This window comes from Melanotaenia boesemani, chromosome 19 (genome assembly GCF_017639745.1).
Source record: "Melanotaenia boesemani isolate fMelBoe1 chromosome 19, fMelBoe1.pri, whole genome shotgun sequence".
Taxonomy (NCBI): Eukaryota; Metazoa; Chordata; class Actinopteri; order Atheriniformes; family Melanotaeniidae; genus Melanotaenia; species Melanotaenia boesemani.
The window spans coordinates 28552834-28576070 of record NC_055700.1 but is presented as its reverse complement, the minus strand read 5'-3'; the positions used below and the strand labels follow the sequence as shown (position 1 = coordinate 28576070).

The 23237-nt window shown below is 41.9% G+C and overlaps 1 protein-coding gene across 2 annotated transcripts; it reads right to left on the bottom strand.

Moving 5' to 3' along the window:
* Nucleotides 1-523: 523 nt before the first annotated feature.
* dqx1 (DEAQ box RNA-dependent ATPase 1) lies at nt 524-23027 on the bottom strand. 2 transcript variants are annotated; one of them, XM_041969505.1, is made up of 12 exons: nt 22711-23027; nt 17982-18363; nt 9033-9226; nt 7457-7868; nt 4387-4656; nt 4153-4252; nt 3592-3750; nt 2374-2565; nt 2148-2273; nt 1859-2049; nt 1589-1779; nt 524-1171 (listed from the first exon to the last, which is right to left on the bottom strand). In XM_041969505.1, exons 2-12 carry the CDS (start codon nt 18315-18317, stop codon nt 964-966), a joined length of 2379 nt encoding a protein of 792 aa, XP_041825439.1. In that variant the 5' UTR covers nt 18318-18363; nt 22711-23027; the 3' UTR covers nt 524-963. The 2 variants fall into 2 exon arrangements, with proteins under 2 accessions (XP_041825439.1, XP_041825441.1); XM_041969507.1 differs by lacking the exon at nt 22711-23027 and adding an exon at nt 22567-22676.
* Between the last annotated feature and the right edge of the window lie 210 nt (nt 23028-23237).

The window sequence follows — 23237 nt, the reverse complement described above, 5'->3', positions numbered from 1 at the left end:
TCTCTCTCTCTCTCTCTCTCTCTGTGTGTGCGCCTGCTTGTAGAAGAAACTTCGACCTGGCCGGTCTTGTGGACTGAGAGTCAGGTCGGGGAATTTAAAAACAGGCATCTTTGGTTAGAGTGGAGAAACAGAAAGTTAGGTAAATGTTGGACATTTAAAGCTGGTAGAAATTATTTAAATGTACAAAGTTAACGCTATATTAGCATGTTATTATGGCTAAATAAAAATGAAGACAAGTCATCTTAAATGTCCATTAATTAGTTTCTGTTTCTTGGTATAAAAAAAATAAAAGTAATAAACATCTGGCTTGATGCTGCTGTGAGGAAACAATATCTTGGGGATCCAATCACACCAAGAGCCAGCCAACCCATTTCCACAGAGACCAGCACAGCAACCACCCAGATCAGGACAGGCCAGAGTCCACATCACAGCTGTAGGACTGCAGTGCAGGACCCCCAGCAACTGGGACAAGTGCAATCACCACGGCAACAACCCCAGTCCAAGCAGGCAAAGCTCCAGCTGATTTCAAACATGAAAAAGACCATTTTTATTTGAAGTTTTAATATTGACAGAGGAGGAAAAGTCTGGATCAAACCTTCACAAAATGTTGAAAGAGGAAAAGTCAAAGTTTTGTGGATCATTGCTACAGTTTGTCATTAAAGCCATGTGCATAGAAGTCAGAGGTCATAAATATTAGCACACTGAGGCTTTCAACTCAACATTCTTCACAAAAATAACCTCAGTGGTTTGTTAAAAGGATTTCTCCTCAGCAGAAACATCAATCGGTGTTTAAATAAGAGTTTAAAGTTCTAGAAAATAAAAAGCTTCTCTCACAGCTGAACACAACATCAGTGTTTCCAGAACAAGTCCATCAAAAATCTACATGACTGAACGAGGATAGATGGTAAAAAAAAGTACCACCTCTCAGATCAGCTCTGGGCAACTTCCTCTTCTTCTCCTGCGTCACTGGACCACACAGAGCTCTGTGCTGGACTGACTGGGAGTCTCTCCTGGTCTATCAGTGTCTCTCAAAGTCCTGCTGTGGTCATGTGACACCAGGTCCAACTCATTTGATGGGGCCTCCAGACTCTGACGAAGCTCCATCAGCAGATCCTTACCGTCACTGGAAGGAAGGTTCCCTAGGTAGTACTGGGGAGCCAGGTCCACCAGCCTGAAGCAGAACCATACAGACAAGATGGAAGGATTAAAAGGATGGGACTGATAATTACTCGGAGGTGGAGGGATTGGGGGGGCAAAAAAACAAAAACAAAAACAAGAAGAACAGTACTAAGATGGAAGAGGACGAGAATGAAGGGGAAGAAAAAACAAAAGGTGGAAAAGAACCAGGAGGAGGAAGAAGAAAATGAATGAAAATGAAGTACCAAGAAGGAGAAATGGAGAAGAAGAAGAAGAAGAAGGGTACACAGAAGAAGAAAAATGTAGTATAAGGAGATTAATAAAAGTGCTAAGAAGGAGAAGTAGACCGCAAAGGTAAAGAAACGCCAACCTGCTCCAGGCCCAGGCAAAACCGAAGATCTGCATCAGAATTATGTGCCAGCTAAATCCATTATGTGGAAGTCTCACTCACATTTGAGGATGGACTTCAGAGGCGATGCGGATGCAGTTGTCACAGGAGATGGTGAATTCGTGGTAGAGGACCCAGGGGGGAGGGGTCGGGCACGGCTGGCGACAAAGGTAGGAGGAGAAAGGATGAAGGTGAGCCACATGGCGGTGCGTCAGCAGGAGGTAGTTCCCAGACCCATCCACGTCATGAGCAACCTGAGGAAGAAGAGGAGATCCGTGTATAAAGGAATAGATAGGGAGGAGCTGAACCAGGAACATGATGAAGGTCACTCACTTTGAGGAAGAACCCTGAGATGAGAGCACGTTTGATATTTGTGCAGTTGTCTTGGCAACCAAAAGCAGGAGGAGAAACAGGAAGCTCGATGCGCTGCATGACCTCCAGTAGCTCCGCCCTGATCACCACAGCCAATCGTAAGGCAGCGTGACTCAGGAAGTTGGCTACGCACCATGCCTCGTCCTGATTGTCTGCAACCAAACCACACATCCCATCATCTCTGGATCCAACTCTGACCTCCTGACTCATTTATTTAATCTGTCTCTTCAACAGAGATGAGTAAACGTACGCTCCATGAAGGCGTTATAAATGTTAATGAGAGTCATGTGATCTCCCTCTGGGTGCATCAGAGGTCTCCAGAGGGCCACAGCAGCCTCCTCTCTCCTGCTTTCTGCTGTCATGAAGCAGGTTGGAGCTGAAACAACACACATCAGCTCAAACCCTCATTCTTTAAAACCCTGCTGCTCACAATACAATCCACAAAAATCAAGCAGAGGGAAGATGGGGTTTCCTACCGGTGAGCATGGCAGCGATAGTGAGCAGCTCATCAACACAGTCATACTCGCAGGCAGCAATCAGTGCTTTAGCCAGCGGGGGCTCCAGGGGCAGTTCTGACATTATGATGCCCACCTCCGACAGGTTACCATCATCGTCCAGAGCTGCAAGATAGTCCAGGTCTTCCAAGGCCTGCATCAGAGCCTCTGGGGCTGGACAGGAGGGGGAGATGGAGGACCAACACCATTAGACTTAAAAATGCAGATCCACATACACACACACAGACATTTTATCTGATGTCAGAGCTTTGTAGAAATAACACACAGATCAACAGTGACCAAGCCTTTTCTCATCTCATCGTTCTCTCAAGTCTTGGCTTTCAGGAGAAAAAATATTGTTATTGAAACAAACACACAACAGAAACTATTTCCATGTTTCCACTTTTTCCTCATTTCCAGTTATTCCTGCTACTATTTACCTGCTATCCTCACTAAACCAACTCCAGCTCAGCTGCTTTATGGCGCCACCGTGCATCAGAAACGTCTTCTTGGCTTTATTCCAGCCATAGAGGAGCATTATTTTTCTTCTTTTCACACACACATAGAACTTTCTGCTCACTGGTTGATCTTTGGCTGCTCCTGATTGGACGTTACCGTCAATCTAAGCTCTCTGATTGGTGGAAAGTCTGACAGGAAGTGGCTTCATCATCATGTCCAGGTCTAATAAGAGGTCTCTTAGCAACATAGTAGTGATGGTGATGTTTTTATGGTGAAATGTGATAAATAATGCTGTTATCATGGATCATTGTGGATTTACCAGATAGAGTCTTTGAATAAAACTACATTTAGTGCTTCTTGTTGTCAAGTTCAGTCTAAAAAAGAAAATTACTAACATCTGTAGTCATTTGGATCGTGGTTCATCTCTCTCTGGGTAAATCTTTTTCATCTTATCAATAAACATTTCAGTTCTGACTTTAAACTCTGCTTTGGTTTCCATTGTTCTGTCTAGTGCTGGAACACAACTAAAAATGTAAATATTGGAAAACTGGGATAAAGTGACAGCTTTTTAAAGCTGTGGTGGTTTCCTTAGAGGCCCAGAAACTGCTGAGGAAGGTTAAGCGGATCCAGATTTGGCACCTACTACAACCAATAATAATAATAATAATAATAATAATAATAAATGTAATTGTATTGTTGATAACTTGCATGACGGTACAGTGATAAGACTGTGAGAGGTACCTGGTCTGTCCAAGAACTTGCACTGTCCCATGTCTGCAATATCGAGTCTTTTGAGCAACAGTACCAAGTGGCTGAGATTCTCCTCCATCACTCCTGGACAATGAGCCTCCCCCATCCCTTCATCATACAGAGACTGGGAGTAGAGACGGAGACACAGACCTACGCACAACCAAGAGGAATGAAAGAAGACAAAGCAGATTGTAAAATGACAGATAACCTCAGTTCCAACAAAACTGGGACTCTGTAAAATATAAATTTTAAAAAATGCAATGATTTCCAAATCTAATCAACCACATTTTGAAATTAAAATACTTTATTCATCCCAGAGGGACATTACATTTTATTCCCAGTAGAACATAACATCTGACATGTTGTTTATCTTCTACTGGGAATAAAAATATGAGTTTATGAGATTCGTAAATCATCGAACTCTGCTTTTATTTTTATTTACTTTCACTGTCTGTGTAAAGATGCTAGTCAGATATTTTAGAAAATTGCATTATTGTGAGGTAATTAGTGGCAATGGTCACCATGGTAACAGTATGGTAACCTCTGACCTACCTGGAAGGCGGCTGTTGACTCTCTCAGTTCTCATGTTAGCCTGGTGTTTACTGATGGTCCTCAAGACCTGAGAGTTCGCTCTGATTTGTGGATTATAAACCTGTTGCAGAATAAATAGTAAAACATTTTCCACTAAAATCCACCGTCAGCTGCAACTTTAGAAGAAAACAAGGATCATTGTAATTTATGGCGTGGTTACATTCCAGACTCGGTCTATGTTCAACATGTACTCACGGTTCTCAGCTGAAGGCCCGTGTCTATGACGTAGCGGACTGCCTGCAGGGAGAAGGAGGCCTCCGCCAGCGTATCAGTGAGGATAACCTTCCTTTTAACACCTCCACAGCCTTCCTCACAGCTGGTGTTCTCCACCTCGCGGTCAGACTCATAGACCCGCTGGATCTGCCCACCCAGTCCGGCGTGGAGGGGGAAGAATCGTAGAGGTCCGAGCTGAGGACTCAGAGACACACACTCCTTCTCCAGCAGAGCCACACACTCCTCTATCTCCTGTACAAGACAAGAAACAGGACACAGAGACTGACCTGAGCTCAGACCGACACACTCTGGTTTACAACCGACGGCCTGTCTGAGAGCAGAAACAGTGGGAGTTAAACATGCATGAAGGAGTTTCATGTGCTTAACGAAAACACGTACAGAAACCCTGGACAACGACACACTGAATCTGCTTTCATTTCTGAGGTGAGGTGTGAAAAGTGGGACATTAGGTGGCTGCAAACCACAGGAGGCCTCTCAGGTTGAGATTCACTCCTCTGAAAGACAAAGGCGGTGAAACTGCAGCACACCGCAGGGTGAAGATTGGTCTGACCAGTTTTCCCTTGTTAAAAACACAATAACACACAATGGCTGTAGGTGATGGGAAACCACAGCTCAGACAGCACACACTTTACACCATCAGACTTCACACACAGACACATGTAACCCATGTAGTAAGGACTAAAGTACATAAGGTGTGTATAACTTTAATCCCTGAGGCACCTTCAGGGACCAAACATGTACCTTCTTCTTATTCACAATATTTCCTTCAGTCTAAAGGCTAACAGTTTCAAACTTGGTCAGGAGTTTTATTATTAATTTTAACTGCTGCAACATGTAGTGAATAAGAAATATGCACAATGACCGATTTAGTCCCATTATAACCACATATTTTGGATGTACTGTACTCCTGATATGTCATCATGCTTTCCTCATGAATACCTACATTTTTATGACGCTGTAATGAGCAGGACAGTTTTGGGACTGAAGGGTCTCAGCTTGACAAGCATCGTAGTTCGTTTTATCAATGTTCTTATCAGCTGTTGAATAAGTCTAGGTTGTAATAACATACCAAATGTTCCACTTTGTGCCTGATTTTTAGAAAATATTGCACTTCTTTTTCTTGATGAAGAGGGCAGAGCTTTGAGTTCAGATCACATGTAGATGGTGGGATCTACACAGTCTACACACCTCAAACAGTCAGACTCCAAACTCCACTATGGCCAAGACCAAAGAGCTGTCAAAGGACACCAGAAACAACATGGTAGACCTGCACCAGGCTGGGAAGACTGGATCTGCTGTAGGTGAGCAGCTTGGTGTGAAAAAATCAACTATGGGAGCAATTATTAGAAAATGGAAGACATACAAGACCACTGATAATCTCCCTCCATCTGGGGCTCCACGCAAGATCTCACCCCGTGGGGTCTAAATGATCACCAGAACAGTGAGCAAAGATCCCAGAACCACTCAGGAGGACCTACTGAATGACCTGAAGAAGCTGGGACCAAAGTAAGAAAAGGCTATAAATATGGTCAGATGAAACCAAAATAGAACTTTTCGGTAAAAACTCAACCTGTCGTGTTTGGAGGAGAAAGAATGCTGAGTTGCATCCAAAGAACACCAAACCTACTATGAAGCATGGGGGTGGAAACATCATGGTTTGGGGCTGTTTGTCTGCAAAGGGACCAGGACGACTGATCCGTGTAAAGGAAAGAATGAATGGGGCCATGTATCGTGAGATTTTGAGTGAAAACCTTCCATCAGCAAGGCCATTGAAGATGAAACGTGGCTGGGTCTTTCAGCATGACAATGATCCCAAACACACCACCCAGGTAACGAAAGAGTGGCTTCATAAGAAGCATTTCAAGGTCCTGGAGTGGCCTAGCCAGTCTCCAGATCTCAACCCCAAAGAAAATCTTTGGAGGGAGTTGAAAGTCCACGTTGCCCAGCGACAGCCCCAAAACATCACTGCTCTAGAGGAGATCTGCATGGAGGAACGGACCAGAATACCAGCAACAGTGTGTGAAGACCTACAGAAAACGTTTGACCTCTGTCACTGCCAACAAAGAGTATATGACAAAGTACTGAGATGAAGCTCCGCTGTCAGCCGCAGCTGAAAAACCATTTGCAGGATTTTGTCGGAGACCTGCAGCCTTTGAGGAAAGAGGAACCCTCAGCTTTCATAAACTTGACAAATGCAGACATATGGTCTGCATTTCTTTCTTTGTTTTATTTTACTTCATTTGGGCTGAATGTTGGACTTTTATAATCCAAGTTCTGAAAGTTTTCTTTACATTCACAAACAACTGAAAAGTGACTTAATGAAAAGATAAAAAATGTTTAAATGTTTTGCACTTTGAGGTCCATCCTATGTTTCCTACCTCAGATCGTTCAATAATTCCTCATTAAAAAAAGACCATTCCAGCAACGTTTTTCCTCATGTTTTTATACTGTAGGAGTGAAAGCTGCAGCTGGCTACGAGCGTGGACTGAATGGGTGGCATCAATAGGAAAATGCCGTATTCTGAGGGTAATAGTTCGCAGCAACATACTGGGAAAAAGAACTATGAACTAGTTCATTTTCAGAACTTTGAACTTAGTTTACAAAATTGAATTATGAACTCTGAACTGAACTGGTTCATTTTAAAATGTGTGAACTGAACTTTGAACTACTTTTACGTACAAATTGAACGTCCCCAACACTGGTTACTGACCTGTTGCCCAACTGATGCAACGAGCAGTTTCTCACTTCTTAAACAACCATGTAGGAAGACAAAACCAGACCAGAACTAGTGTCTGATGGCATTTGCAAACATCTGTAAGCAGCATTTTAGGCCATTTTATTCCTCTGTTTCCTAACCTATGTGCTAAGCAGATATATTAAAATAGATGTTTTCTTTTATTTTATTTTACCCGACCAACGATTAAAGCCTAAAACTACATTTAAATGATTACGCAATCATTTTTTAAAACAAAACACAGAATAACTCTGTTCTGAGTTCTCTGAATAACATAAGGTAACAATGCTAAAGTACCTGTGGACTAGCCAGAAACACCATCACATCTCCTTCCTCTCCTCTCCGGTGCAGATCCAGCACCATGTGGCAGGCGGCAGCCACCGGTTCCCTCCCCGATGAAAGTTCTCTGTACAGAATCTCCGTCTTCTTTTCCTGATCCCTGCTGGGGGGCTCAGCGAGCGGGCCGTCTAAGGAGAGGTGAGGGATGGAGGGTCCCAGGAAAGCAGAGAGGCGTGGTGCAAGTGAGGGGTGGGTGAGGAGAACCACCCGGAAGTTGTCTTGCCTCTGGCGGCAGACGTCACACAGCAGGCCCAGCAGGACGTCGGTGGGAACCGTGCGCTCCTGGAGCTCGTCCAGGATCACGATGCCGTACTGATGCAGCAGAGGGTCCGACATCATTTCTTCCAATAGGAGAGTGTCGCTCACAAACCTGGAGACAGAAACAGAGGTTAGGACAGATGTTTGGTCATCTGCTGCTTCTATCTGGCAGGAGTTTGATAGGAAAGGTATCAAGACTCAAACTGGGTCAGCTGTGTCAACCAGCTTCTCCTCCTCCACCCACTAAACTGCCCACCACCCCCACATCTTCACGTTTTTGTTAGATTTTGGTACATAGAAATACAAACAAACCAGTTAAAACAAAAGCAGTTAAAACAACCGTCACCAGTGGGTTTTCATCCTCCGTTCCCGTCTTGGTGGAGTGAACAGTAAACACATCCCAGAGACTCCTGCAGAAAGCCAGTGTCCAGCTGGTTACTGTAAAGTGCTGCTTAACTGTTGCCATATTTCCTTTAATGCTGATTTCTTGTAGTCATTGATCATAACTGCTTAATAACTCGTGTGCATATTTTAATTTGTCGTTGTTTGCGGTTTTCCTTCAGATGAGAACTCACTAAATTTAGCGATGTTGATGATCTGTAACATTTTCTGTAGAGTTGCAGGGAAGCTGGAGTCTATCCCAGCAACTAACAGGTGAGAGGCAGATACACCTGGACAGGTCGCCAGTCCATCGCAGGGACACACAGAGAGACAAACAACCATTCACTCACACCTAGGGAGAATTTAGAGTGACCAGTTAACCTAACATGCATGTCTTCGGATGGTGGAAGGAACCCAGAGAACCTGGATAGAACCCTCCAGCATACACGGGGAGAACAAATTCTACACAGAAAGGCTGCTGTTCCAACCTCCCCCCAGCCGAGGCTCAAACCAGTGACCTTCTTACTTTGAGGTAAGTCTGTCCGTCCGTCTGTCCATCCACCCCCCCTCCCACCCTCCCTCCATCCATCCATCCCTCCCACCTTCCCTCCCTCCATCCATCCATCCCACCCTCCATCCATCCCTCCCACCTTCCCTCCATCCATCCATCCCACCCTCCATCCATCCCTCCCACCTTCCATCCATCCCTCCCTCCATCCCACCCCCCTCCCTCCATCCCGCCCTCCCTCCACCCCCCCCATCCATCCATCCATCCCTCCCACCCTCCCTCCCTCCATCCCTCCCTCCCTCCATCCCTGCCTCCCAAACAACAGATTTCCATTTGTTTATGTAAAAGTGGAAATATGTCAGTTGATAACCAGTGCTGATGTCTAACCTGAGCAAAGTGTCAGGTGTGCAGCTGTCATCGTGAGACACCCTGTAGCCCACCTCCAGGCCCAGGCTGAGGTCCATCTCATCGGCCACACGAAGAGCTAGGCTCACCGCCGCCACAGAGGAGGGCTGGGAGCAGCACACCAGGCCGTGAGAAAACTCGTAGGATAAAGCAAACTCCACACACCACTGAGGAACCTGGAGGAGAAGAAACACTGAGGTCAGTAAGAGGAATGAAGCCAAGCTGTAATACAGACGTAAGGAACGAATCAGCTTGAATTAAGTCTGTAAAGTTACCTAAGACGACTTTAATTTTAGTTTTAAATAATGCATTTTACAGCCATATGGACTGTGCAGTATCTCTCTTAGTGCTGCAAGTTCATGCAATGTATTATTTTTTATCTCAAATGAATGTTGCATAATATATTAACGGTTTCTGTTGTGCAGCTGGATGGTTGTACCTAGATTACAGGTGTTTATTGCTGTGTTGGGGGATGTATTGATGTTGCTAAGGTAGCTAATGTTACAGCACTTGAATGCAAGACAAAGTTTCTTTGGGGACATCATATTGTATGGTACAGTATGATAACATATTGTATAGTATTATACTGTACCATATTACATTGTATTGTATCTTAAAGTACCATACTGTATAATACGTATCATACCGTACTATATTGTTCATTACTGTAGCCTACTTTGTTGTGAATTAGCAGTATGCAATGCCAACTTCATCTTGTAGTTTTCTCATGACTTATCTCAACATTAAGACCTACAGTCAAGGTCCAGGAACCGATTCTTTGCCTCTAATCACTGCCAGGTGAGCATTTCATGCCACAACCCAACTTCATGGAGAATTACTTTCCAGGTGTACTTTTAGGTAATAAATAAAACCATATTTCTATTAGCAGCACACTCAAACTACGAGAATCATAATATAATAAATAAGAAAATAAATGTCTGCTTTCAGTTTTCTGAACTAACTTTAAAAGAAAGGAAAAAGAAAATGAGTTTAACGAATTTTTAACATGAAGTCTTTCCTCAGAAATCTGAAGAAGAAGAAAACCTATGTTCAGAGGTTGTCCCGCCACAGACATTCAGCCGAACACGAACCACTAAAACAGTCATGAAGTAAAGAAAACCTCCGGTCAGCGAGCAGCTTTCTGGGTCCACACAATGACAGAACGGTCTCAGCCCAAACAGAAAAAGTCTGACCGGAAAAACTGATGAAAACCAAAATGCATCAAACACACATTAAGCCGATAGTTGGCGTCTCCTCTGAAAATAGGCTGACAGAGCAAAGCAACAGGCCTAGAATACAACACGCCTCCATTCAACGTGAAAAGAAAAGACCATCAGCCCCTGAACCAGCCGTGGTGTCACATCACCCTGCAGCACAAAAACCACCGTTTTCAGCTTTAAAACAAACCAGCTGCTAAAGCGGCAAAATTCAAGTTACTACTGAGTCATAACAGAGAAAATAACTGTTTCACTTACTCTTACTAACCTTTGAATTTCACACAGAAAAACGTTAAGCATTGAAATGACTTGTATGATTTTTGTACCTGAAATAAACTCTTCTCATTTTTAATGATTTTTTTTTCATTGTTTGAAACTTCAAGAGTCCAAAACTGAATTTGAAGAAAAAATATCTGTACACTGTAAAATTAGTTGTCAGAAATTCTGAGTAAACTTTTGATTGCTAGAAATTCAGTGTTTAAAATGAATTTAATGAGTTTAAAATTCACAAATTGTAAACTATGAACATGGTCTGTGGAAACTCTGACCTGAACACACCACGTTACTAACCTGATGATGATGATGTCTGAAGATAAAAAGAGCTGCTCAGAACCGTAACACATGATGCTACTCCAGCTTCCAGAAACACCTGCAGAACTCGGATCTGATAGACATCACACACACCGCAAGTCTGCAGTCATAAAGGAACGAGTAGCTAAAGTATGATGGATGGCTGAACACAAACACGGCCTTAAATGGCCCTGAGCAAATATTTAATAAGTCTTCATTAATCTAGCAACTCCTGTGGTTGTTTTTAAGTGCTCACTCTGTTAGGGTGTAACCTCCACTCATTTCTGCTTCACATGCACACAACAGTGTTTTCATCACTCATCTGAACTACTGCAGCACATGAACGAGGATCAAACACCGATTAAAGACTAATTATAGCAAATATTCAGACCAAGCTCAACTCTGGAGGAAAGACAGCAGAAATGATCAATGCTGCCTGCAGCTAACAGACGAGGAAAAGTCAAACGGTGTGGTCGTGATTTGTAAACAGGATGTTAAAAAATGGAGTCCAGCTTCATCCCTTCTCCTTCCTCTGCTCTTTTTCTACACTTTCCTCAACTTTTTCTTTTTATTTGTTGATCATTTTGGCTGCGTTGCAGCTAGTGACATGAATTTTTAGCAATAACTCTTCTGTTTAGTCTTTTTTAATACATATTTTATTCTCTCAGTCACTCTAGTTTCGTTTTTTAATGCCAGCATTTCATTTGGAAGAAAACTGGTGATATTTGACATTTTACAGGATTCCACCCGTGAGGGACCGAGACCAAGGACAAAGAGAGCACAGGAGGTTTTTCTAAGAAAAACTCTTTTGAGTTAATTTTACCAAAAACAACAAAAATAAAAAAGTAAAAGTTCTGGGCCCATAAAAGAGGTCAACCAAACATAAGGAAGTGAAAACTAACTGACACAAGGGAAGCGATATACTGGCTGATCAGACCATTTTGACACAAGAGGGAAAACATAAAACAACTATCTCCAACTAACTTAATAAACTTAACTAATTCACAACAGAACTTAAACAATTTAGACTCTTAACTCATTAGGGAAACAAATCTAAATAATCATAATTCTACATAAAGAATAACAAATAAAGTAATGCAACAATAGAAACCTAAACCCCTCCCCCACTGTTCTCTTGTAGAATGGATGAGTCCAATTAGGCTGCAGCCTCATCAGGGAGATCCACCTCCGCTGGGACTCTTAGCAGGCCTCCCACACACAGCAACTTCCCAGGAACTGGTAACGCAAAGAAAACACATTTTAACAGAAAGAAAACCAAATTAACAAGGTGACGGGAATACGTCGGCTAAAAGTGTGCAGCCAGTTAGTCGACCAGCCTGCCAAACCCGCTAATAACAATGTGAAATGTAAAAGAAATGGTAAGTATTACAAATAAAGTGTGTATAGAATTAACTGAAATAAAGAAAAAGGTTACCAGTGTGTGTGTCTGCCTAGGCGGCCATCACACCTCCATATTCAACAGGTTTCTCTTCGTAGGAAGATGGCGAGAATTCTGGTATTTTTGCAAGTTTTATTATCATGGGACCACCAGGGGGCGCTAAAAAACATTAAAAAATGTATGGTTTTAAACTAAAATGACATAATATGGACATTTTTGGCCCCAAAGGTCCACAGAAGGAGTTTCTGATTCTATATTTCCAAGACTCACCACCAAAGCCCATCCTCCTGACATTTATGTAGAAAGTAATTAATGTTTCTATGATTTTTTTTTTTCAATGAATAAATAAGAAATGATTGAAACTGTGTCTTTTTGAAGGTGCTCCTGATGATTGTCAGCTTTGTTGCAGGTGGTTTTCTGTTTTCTTACAGGTGTTGGATGTCTGGTTTTTCCTGTTCACACTGAACAGCTCAAGCTGGAACTTTCTATCTGGTGTATCCTTGTCTCTTTTTCTCCTGTGCTTACTCTCCCCCTCCTTTTTGAATGTTGAGAATGTCTGATGTTGTTTAAGGGATTGAAGAAAAAAAGCAGAAACAAAAACTGACGTTTGATGATTTTAAAGCACTTTTGTGCACGTGCACATTTTAGTCATTAAGGTGACCAGAAGGAAAACATTTAAGGAGGATACAAGGATTAGAAACACAAGGCAGTGTTGTTACCTGCACAGGTAGATGTGAAGCTGCTAAAAGCTGATGAAATGTCTGTTCAGGTTACAACACAGCAGAGCGGGTGGTTTTAATGCTGTCATTAACTAGCCTGAGGGGGGCCGAGCTGAGGAGCAGCTATAACAAGTAGGTCATCGCAGAAAAACCCGAAACATGAGGAGAGGAACACAGCAGCTGTTCCAGAAACGGGAGATACTTCCTATCTAACACTTTGATGCAAATCTATGAAGATATCACATTTATTTATAATAAAAACAAATGTTGTGTACGACTTAACGCCACGTTTCCAAATGCTGCTTGTCCTTTCTATTAACCTATATTCAAAGTGTTCCCACCTTTTCGATGATTTTTAACTCATTTTAACCAGATAATAAGAAGAAAATAAAGTTTTCCCAATAAATTAACAAACATAACATTCTTATTACAGATGCTTTGTGAAATAATCCTTATCATTCTTGAGACTGACTGGCGTAACCCTACATCATCCTACCCTTGCATCCATCCTGAGGTGTTCCCAGGCTAACGGAGAGACGTAGTCCCTCCAGCATGTCCTGGTCTACCTGGGTACCTCACCAGGGAGGCATCCAGGAGGCACAAGTGTGCAATATATTACTTTTAAATTCATTATTGAATTTTATGCATATAAACCAGGATTAATCACAGAAACTGCAATTAAAATTAATATTTCTAATCTTTCTAACCTTTTCTTCAGGAGGACAATTATTTCTGCCTCCTGTCTGAAAAAACACCCAAAACAGAAGAAATATGTCTTCAGCTACAAGGGCTGAATGCATGGTGCGAATGGCGCATGAAAACCGGTCTGTTTTAGGGAGCTTAGCTGCCCCTTGCTTGACGCAGAGAACGGAGAAAAACCGGAAAGTGATGATGTAATGTCAGGAGAATACAAGAAACTCCAATATGGCGACCAACCGATCAAACATGTTCGTCTTTCATAGAAACTGGGCCGACTTTTACTAACTATTGGAGAGCTCCAAATGCTGCACGAGTCTTTGGAATTTATCCAGCGACAGGTACAGGAGCCAGCTATGGAGAACGTCACCCTCAAGGAGTCGGTAAACTCTCTAACCGAAGGGTTGACTCAGAGAAGACAAGAACATCAGAGAAACCGTTATAGACTTGCAGGTGAGAAAATCTTTTTCTCAGACAGCCTGAAGAAGACCCCGAAGCTAACAACCTTCATCAAAACACAGCTTCAACTTCCAGATGACACCATTGAAGCCACACATTTCACCGGGTCCACAAGATGGCATCTAGGAAACTCGACCCATCGTGGCAAAGTCGGAGCACTTTAAACAGAAAGAAGGGGAAGCAGGACTTTAGTGTCAACAACCACTTCCCCCGGGAGATCTTGGAGCGACAGAAGATTCTGCTCCCGATCCGAAGGAGGTTCATGGAGGGCGGCTCCAGTGTGGTCATCCCCGTGAACCGGCTGTTTGGGACCGGGACGCTCTACACGGATCAATCCGTTACTCCCTGGCTCTTCTAAACTCAGCTGATCGGTTTGAACTATTTCTATTTTCTCCCCGTTAGTGATAAATATCCATTTCGTTTTCTATTTTACTCGTGTTAAATGGGAATACTAACATCACTGCCCGTCTCAAACACGGAGGTTACATGTGATTAGGTTTTTACTGGGTTTAAATGTTTTCTTTTTTATTTTCCTTCCTTTCTTTTTTCCTATAACTTCACCCAGGCTTGTTGCACTTCTAGTTTCTTTTATGTCATTAATGTAAACATCTACATGACTTTCTAACATATCCCACCGATCATACAGTCAGTACACCTACACACACCCAAATACCACACGCCAACACACACAGAAATTAAACACAATTAGACGGGATACATACGAATACCTGTACTCACAGAACAACATTCAGCAAAGTTTACATACATGCACACGTACACACACACAAACCCCAATAACTTAAGCATGAGCGCACCAAAGTTTGTCACCTGGAATGTACATGGATCCGGTTCCCGGGAAAAAAGCTTTAATAGATTACAAGATCTACAGGCAGACATTGTTTTATTACAAGAGGCACATCTGGCTAAAACATCTGCAGATGTACTCAGAACAGCTCCGTTTCCTCATGTGTTTGCAGCCTGTTCTAACCAGACGGAGAGGTGTAGCCATCCTTTTAAACAGAAAAGTAAATTTCACTTTAAACAGCGTCGTTGCAGAAGGTAGACTTAGAACACTTCATTTATCTATTCACAATCTTTATCTATGCATTGCTAATACATATGGTCCAAATGTTGATATTGCCTCCTAGACAACACAGTCATTATGGGAGGGGAGCTCAGCCTGATGCTGGACTCTGCAGTGGACAGACTGAACAACCCAGGAAACGTTCGGAACGGGCAGCAGTATGTGAAGGATTTTGGTCTTTGTGATGCATGGCGTTCTCAACGTCATCAGTTCACCGCTCTTATTCCAGGTTAGATTACTTTTTAGTCAGCAGTTCTCTAATTAGTAATATTTCAGAAACTAAACTCTATCCCATCGCTATCAGCGATCACGCACCAGCTTCTTTAACTTTGGTGAATAAGAGCATCACACCACCAGCTAGAAACTGGAGATTTAATACATCATTACTTAAAGACCCTGACTTTATTATTTTCTTTAAAAAAAGAATGGGACATATATTTACAAAACAGTAACCTTGCAGGAACGTCAGCAAGTGTTGTGTGGGAAGCAGGAAAAGCAGTAATGTGAGGCAAAATAATCTGGTTTTCCTCCTATGAGAAAAAAAAGAAAAGGCCAAAGAATCCGGGTTAGAACTTGAAATGAAATCACTAGAGGATGCCTACGGTGCCGCCTCAGATTTACATATTAAACAGAATAAGAAGGGCTAAGCTGGAGTTAAACTGATAAGAAGACACAGTTCCTAATGCAAAGACTTTGAACGTTGAACATGCTAACAAGTCTGAGAAATATTTAGCTAATCAATTAAAAATAAATAAAAAAACAACAAGGAACTGAGGAAACAACTGAGGAAAGTCCTGCAGAGATACCACCAACACATCAGCTGTTCTACACAAGGCAAGAACACACTCCATCATGTTTACACCCCTTACGCAAACATGTATAAGGCCCTCCCTCAATCTTCTTTTGGGAAATCTGATCACACCTCAGTTCTGCTGCTGCCTTCCTATAGACAGAAATCGAAGTGTCATGGACCAGTGAGGCGGACCATTCAGCAGGGTCCGTCCAATCGAGTCGCAGCATTCAAGCCCGTCCCACCAGCTCAGGGACAGCTTCATACCGCAGGACATAAGACTTCTAACTGCTGTCAGCAGCAGCGCCGCCTTTAAATAACATTATTGCTTATAATATATTTTACTGAATAACTTATTTGTGGTATTCTTGCTTTTTGTGTTCGACTATTTTTATTGTGGTTTATATTCTTTTAACTTTGTTAAGAGAACCTGGGATCTAAGAATTTCACTGCCAATGATTGCTGATGTGATTGTTGTGCAATGACAGTAAATTAATTAATTAATTAATTAATTCATTCATTCATTCATTCATTCATTCATTCAACTTTAGCCTCTATTAAGGACCCATCAGGAAATATCACCATGAGGAAATAAATTTAGTTTTCAGGGACTTTTACCAAAAATTATACACACCACAAATCAACGCACCAGACAACAGTATTGACCAATTTCTTAGCAACATCTGCCTCCCAAAACTACACCATGAGCAGGCCACGGCTGTGGATTCACCTCTCAGAGAACTCCGTGAAGCCCTATCAGACATGCCCAGCTATGAAGCTCCAGGCCCAGATGATTTTTTTAGCAGAATCCTATAAAGAATTTTAAAATACACTGGCACCTATGTTTCATAAGATGATATCAAAATTTAAGGAAAATAATAAATTACTACCAAAAATGAACTCTGCCAACATCAGCCTCCTGTTGAAGCTGGGCAAAGACCCCACACTGCCATCCAGCTATCGCCTAATATCCCTTCTAAATGTAGATGTAAAAATAATCAGCAAACCTCTTTGTAGACGATTAGAAAAGAAAACCCCTCTATTATACATCCTGACCAAACAGGTTTCATACAGGGTAGCTCTCGGTGTGTAAACCCACTGGACAACTCAGGGACTGTGTCAGCATGCAGAGTGTGAGGAATGAGGTGTGATCAGAGATGAGTGTGATCGTGACCACATGCGACCACGCCTCTACAGAGGCTAGAGGCAGACTAGGATTTTCCCGATGTCCACGCAATGCTGCAGAGGCGTGTCAGTCAGGACAGCCCAGCAGCATTCAGATCCTTTAGGATAGCATATCTCATGGCCTTTTTAAACACTGAGTTTTTGCCTCAGTGACCACTGAAGAAGTGTTCTGCTTAGTCTGCTGATACTCATCAGGCCAAAAAGGCCAGAAAGGACTCCTCCTTCAGCTTGACAGTATCCCTCACTGCTGGCATCTACAATCGCTGCGACAGGCACCAACAACCACGCGCCCACAGCTCCAGTTCGACAATAGAGGCGCAGTACTCAGCCCATTTAGATGCAATGTCTCCCATCTGACTGGAGACGTGGTTAAAGCTCTGCCAAAGGTGGGAGTTGAAGCTCTTTCTGACAGGGGACTCCACCAGAGGCTCCCAGCAGACCCTTACAGGAAGTTTTGAGCCTGCCAGGCCTGACCAGCACCCTTCCCCACCATCAGCTCACCTCTCAGTTCCCCATCAGTTGACAGCTCCATCCCTCTCTTTACCCGAGCGTCCAAGATATGCGACTGCATACTCAGCCCCAGAAACATTTAAAGTGGGAAATAAACTTTAAAAGAGAACCAAAACTAAACATCCACATGGTTACAGAGCAGCTCTCATTTTACTTTGGGTACATGAAGGAAAGGTGTTTTAGAAAAGGTTTATCAGGACCAGTCAGCAGTGAGACTGGTCTTTCATTCTTTACTGGCTTCAACACCACCAGTGGCTTCAGTTCAGAGTGTGGTCTGAATAAATGTCAGGTAGTCTGATTACCTGGGTGCTCTTTCCAGATCCACTGGGGGTGCTGACCAGTACCATGTTGTGGCTCTCCAGATGCTCCAGAAGACTCTGCTTGAGCTTCCATACAGGAAACTGCCGCCTCTCTTCCAGAAGGGAATAGTAGCGTGAAGAAAAGGGTAAACCATCATACGGGTTGACTTCCAGGTCTCCCAGTCCTTCCTCTTCACCTGTTCTTTCCCCCTCTCCTTCATTGTCCAGATCCCCAGATAGAAGGGAGGATATGGACAGGGAATCCAGGGCAGTAGAGGGCGGCAGCTGGGGTCTGGGAGCGGGTGAGTCGGGGGACTTCGTTGGAGGCGATGACATCATCAGCAGGGACAGGGAGGGGCTGGCTCATAGAGGGGGCGGAGCTTACCTGCAGACAGACAAAAGCAGTAAGAAATAATGGTATGTAGAGGAGCAGGCGCCATGGCTGGAATTTTTCTGCTATTAACAGTACAATGTTCCTCTCAGTATCTCTGACTCAATCACAAAGCAATACAAAAGAACTTTTTCTCCAGTGGATCAACATCGGTCTGTACTGACCCGGGTCCATAATGCGTTAAATTAAAATAGTCAGCCTAAAGCGTTCTCAGTAGCAGAGCAGAACTGATGCTAACAGTGCTAGCATGAAGTTATCTTACTGTCTGCTCTCTCTCTGCTTGGCCCTTTGGACCAAATATTCAGGCTCGTTAGTCTACAGGACTAAACTAGACTAGGATAAGATGTGGAATGAGCCGGCAACATGGACTAGTTGTCATGTCATTTCTAGCCATGTTTCCATTACCCCCAGAATTTCACAAAAACTCATCAAGTGGTTTTTCAGACGTGTTGATATAGAAGTATATCACAAAAGTGTAATGGAAACACTTTTTTTGCATTTACACATCACCAGACATGACGTAGGGGTCACGTGACCAGGTCATTTCAAGTAAAGATGGATGGAGGAGGAGGTGGAAATCTTTTACAAATAATACAAGAGAAAAATATCCCCGTCATCCTTGATAGCAAACAACAGCGAATGCAGAGTTTTACAAGGAGTTAGAAAACTTCATCTTCACAGTGGTGTCTGTCTGGGCGTTCAGACACCTCCATGTCTCACCGTCACAAACGATGGATGCTGCAAATGCCTTAGAAATATCAACTTAATTAATTATTAACGTTGTTAATGCATTATTTTTGACAACCTTAAAGGTCCCATATTAAACATTTTTTCAACAATTTCATATGGGTGTCAGAGGTCCAACAACTTTGTTTTCAAAGTGTAATAACCCATTTTCAGCCTTGGTCCTTAATTTCAGCCGATCCAAAATTAGCTCTAGTGAGCTCGACTGAGAACAGGCTGTTTCTGTGTTTGACCCTATAAATGTCTATGAGTGGTGCCGGTCCATGTCCCTCTCTGGAAGAGGATCTGACTTTCCAAGGGCTGCTCAAAGATTTTAGAGAGCAGACTAAGCTAGCCAAGGGGTTTGGTCAATGACAGTATCCATTACCGGGGGAAGTGGTTATTTCCCTTCGTGAGGTCACAAAGGGAAAGATCTCAGACTCACCTGTTTGAGCACACATTCGCTAAAAAGTGGCGCAAACAAGTGAGAGGAAAGACAGAATTTTCTCGTTTTTGGGCCTCATACACAGGCTATGAGGACACATATGACTGTTAGAAAACCTTTAGAAAGTGAATTTTGCATAATATGGGACCTTTAATATATATCTATAAACAACAGACAGAGCACAAATAGCAAGACATGGTTTGGGGTTTTAAGGGTTAAATATTTTATATTATATATATACATATATATATATATATATATATGTGTGTGTGTGTGTGTATATATATATATATATATATATATTTATATATAGCTTTGCAATGCATATAAAAATGATGTGTTTTAATGAATGTATTTAATTATAATTAGTTTGTTTAATTATAAGTGGACAATTGATCAGGAATGAATAATTCTTTCATATTTAATTTATTTAAATGTATTTCCTGTCACACAGCCTGGATGTTGCAGCGTTGCATCAGTCAGTGGAAATGCAGCCTTTTGCTGATATCTGACTGCAGCTGCTGTTCCTCTGAGCAGAAACAGACTTTTAACAAACACAGAGTAATGATTAGTTTATTTTAAAGAAGAAAAATGGATCCTCTGTATGGACAGCAGTGGCTCAGGCGGTAGAGCGGGATGTCCAACGACCGGAAGGTTTACGGTTTGATTCCCACTCATCTGTCATTGTGTCCTTGGGTAAGACACGTTACCCTCCTTGCCTCCAGTGTCGGCATTGCTGGTGTATGAATGTGGATGAATGTTCAGTGATGGCCGGAGAGGCCGTAGGCGCGGACTGGCAGCCCCGTTCCCGTCAGTCTGTCCCAGGGCAGCTGTGGCTACACAAGTAGCTTCACCAGGTATGAGTGAGGAGTGGATGAATAATGGATACACTATGTAAAGCGCTTTATAAATCTAATCCATTATAATAATTATTATTGTTTCTATAAAATTCACACATTTCTATTTTAAGCTTAATGTACTGATGAGACAAACTTAGTTAAAGTTTCTAGAAGTAATCAGAAGCTAAACATCATAGATGTGTGAAGTTACTATGAAACAGAAGCTATGCTTTCTTAAAACAGACAGAGTGGAAGCAGACAGATGGATATAAGCAGCCACGTAATACTTAAATAAAACATTTCATCCCAGCAGATACTCACAGCAGATAGTGTCACTGTGCTGCTTGATGGAAGAATTATAAGCTATCAGTCATCATTTAGAAACCTCATCTGCAAAAAGATGGATCATCCACTAACGCTATAAAACATGATGCTAGGAAAACAGCCGCCACCAGCCAGGAAGTTACATCATAGCTGGCATGTAATAGTCTGTACAGTCAGATAAACTTTGTTCACTATAACCTGGATGTTAATTACAACACTTCATAAACAGCTTTGTGATAACGATGAACAAACTACTCTCACATCATCACCGGTCTTTCTGGAACAAACAGTTTTTGGCCTTTTTTATTCTATTATTTATAAATAGACAGTAAAAGTAAAATAACTGAACTAACACAGTGTTTTAGTCACGTTGACCAGTCAAAGCGATTTACACCACACGTCTCATTCCCCCGTTCATAAAGTACTTCTATTGTTATTACACTGAGTGCTTTCAACCCATCACACACATTCACATTAATATTTGGTTCTGTTTTATTCTAGTCTTTTTCTTCTTGTTGCCCCCCCTCCCATTATTTTTTTTACTGTATTAATTTTGTTTTTATAAAATTGTGCATATATTTGGACATTAAGAGTTTAGATATCTAAAGACCTTTTATTTTAATTTTCATTGCAAGTAAAACCAATAGCAGACAAAACAATGTATGTAAATGTATATGACATAATACATGTCATATACATTTACAACATATTTATATATAGTTATTTTTCTAAAAAAAATCTACAGCTCTAAAGGATGAGCTGCTCAGCACCGAATAAAAATGTTAAATAATAATATTACACATTTGACTGTTACATCAGGACTCTGTAGACACAATGTTGATGTGGAGGGAAATCTATGTAAATTTAGCATGATGCTTCCACCTCCGTGCGTCACGCAGGATGTCATCAGCTGAGTGACACCTTCACTTTACATCCAGCTGTTTCAGAGAACCAATGCTGGGAATAATATTTAATTAAGTTAACAAAAAACCTGCTTTTTATTACACAAATGAACTGAAATTAAATGAATCTGGGAGGAACATGCAGCTAGCCTTTTTCAGCTTCCAGACTGACTCACAGCTCCTGGATTTATGAAAACAGCCCAGAAACCAAAGAAAACGAGCGAACAGTCTAAAAATATGAGCGAAAGTTATCAGAAAAAGTCAGTAAATGAGAGTTTTGTGGATTATTTATTTCCTTCTTGGGTATAAATCTTCTATTGTTGTTGTGGCTGTGTATGGATCTTCCACATGATACTGAGGTTCCTGTTAGTTCAATAAAAACTTTGTTTATATATATATATATATATATATATATATATATATTATATATAAGTCTTATTTCTTCAGACTTCCTTCATATACTCCAATATATGACAAACGAGAAGCTCTGGACAGTTTTTTCTGGACACTACCCACACACACAACTCTGCTGCTCATCCCACAAATAATCACTTTCCTGTGGCTCCATTTAAAAGTGCAATAAACAGACTTGCCAACAATCCAAGTAATCCACTAAACACTCATTTACTGATCAGTTTGGACCATTTTTGCTTTCTGTATGTGGTAGATGATTTGACACCACTGGAAGCTCATCCAGCCGTTTATACAGAGGACTTTTCTCTATGAGTGTGTAATAAAAACAACCAGGCCTGCTGTTCTGCGGTTACACACTATAATAGATTATCTATCATGTATTCCTCTGAGCAAACAAAGGGTGCTTTCATTATCAGCGCTTCATGCTACATTACATACAATTATTTCTTCTATGTGATATTTAAATGGTTTCTATTACTATCTGTTTTTTAATCGATTCCTGAAAGGTTTGTTAAAAATTACGTGTATCTTCAATGTGAATGAACTCCACTCTTGTCTGGCCGGGTTTAGTGTTTGTTGTCTCTTCCATTAAATCAACCAGGAGCGACGTGTCAACCAGCAGTCATGCCAGGGCTGGTTACGCTGGGAAACTCAGGAGGAAGGCAGGATATCAACCGCGCTCAGTCCGTCTTACCTGCGGGACATCCCGGTCGTCAGGTGAGGGGACCAAACAGAGACAGTCAGCCGTCGGCTCGCTGGTGTTGTCACTTCTCCCCAGCCTGCGAGTCTCCTTGACTCCCTATCAGCCCCGACATACCGGACTCCAGCTAAATAACATCCGGAAAAGAGGAAAAAATATCCGACACCGTCCCGCTCAGAGATGCTTGATAGGCCCAGGTGATTTCCTGACTGCTGACAAAGATAATAAAAGACCAAGGTGTGTTCTGTTCGGGTTACCTAGCTAGCGGCCGCCATATTGGCTTGTTTAGCTGTCAAGCTTCGTGCTGCGTTCAAGATCCTCGGAGATTTTGTTGTCTATGTGACAGCGGATCATGCAACTCTGAACGCATCTGTTCATTTAATATTTCTTTTTAAATAATTTAATCTCAATTTTATAAAATGTTATTTTTGCTGTTTAAATGCTTGTTTTCCCTTAAATATAAAAATTAAACCGTTTTCTTTTTATTGAAATATTGTAAGTCAAAATAGTGCACATGTGGA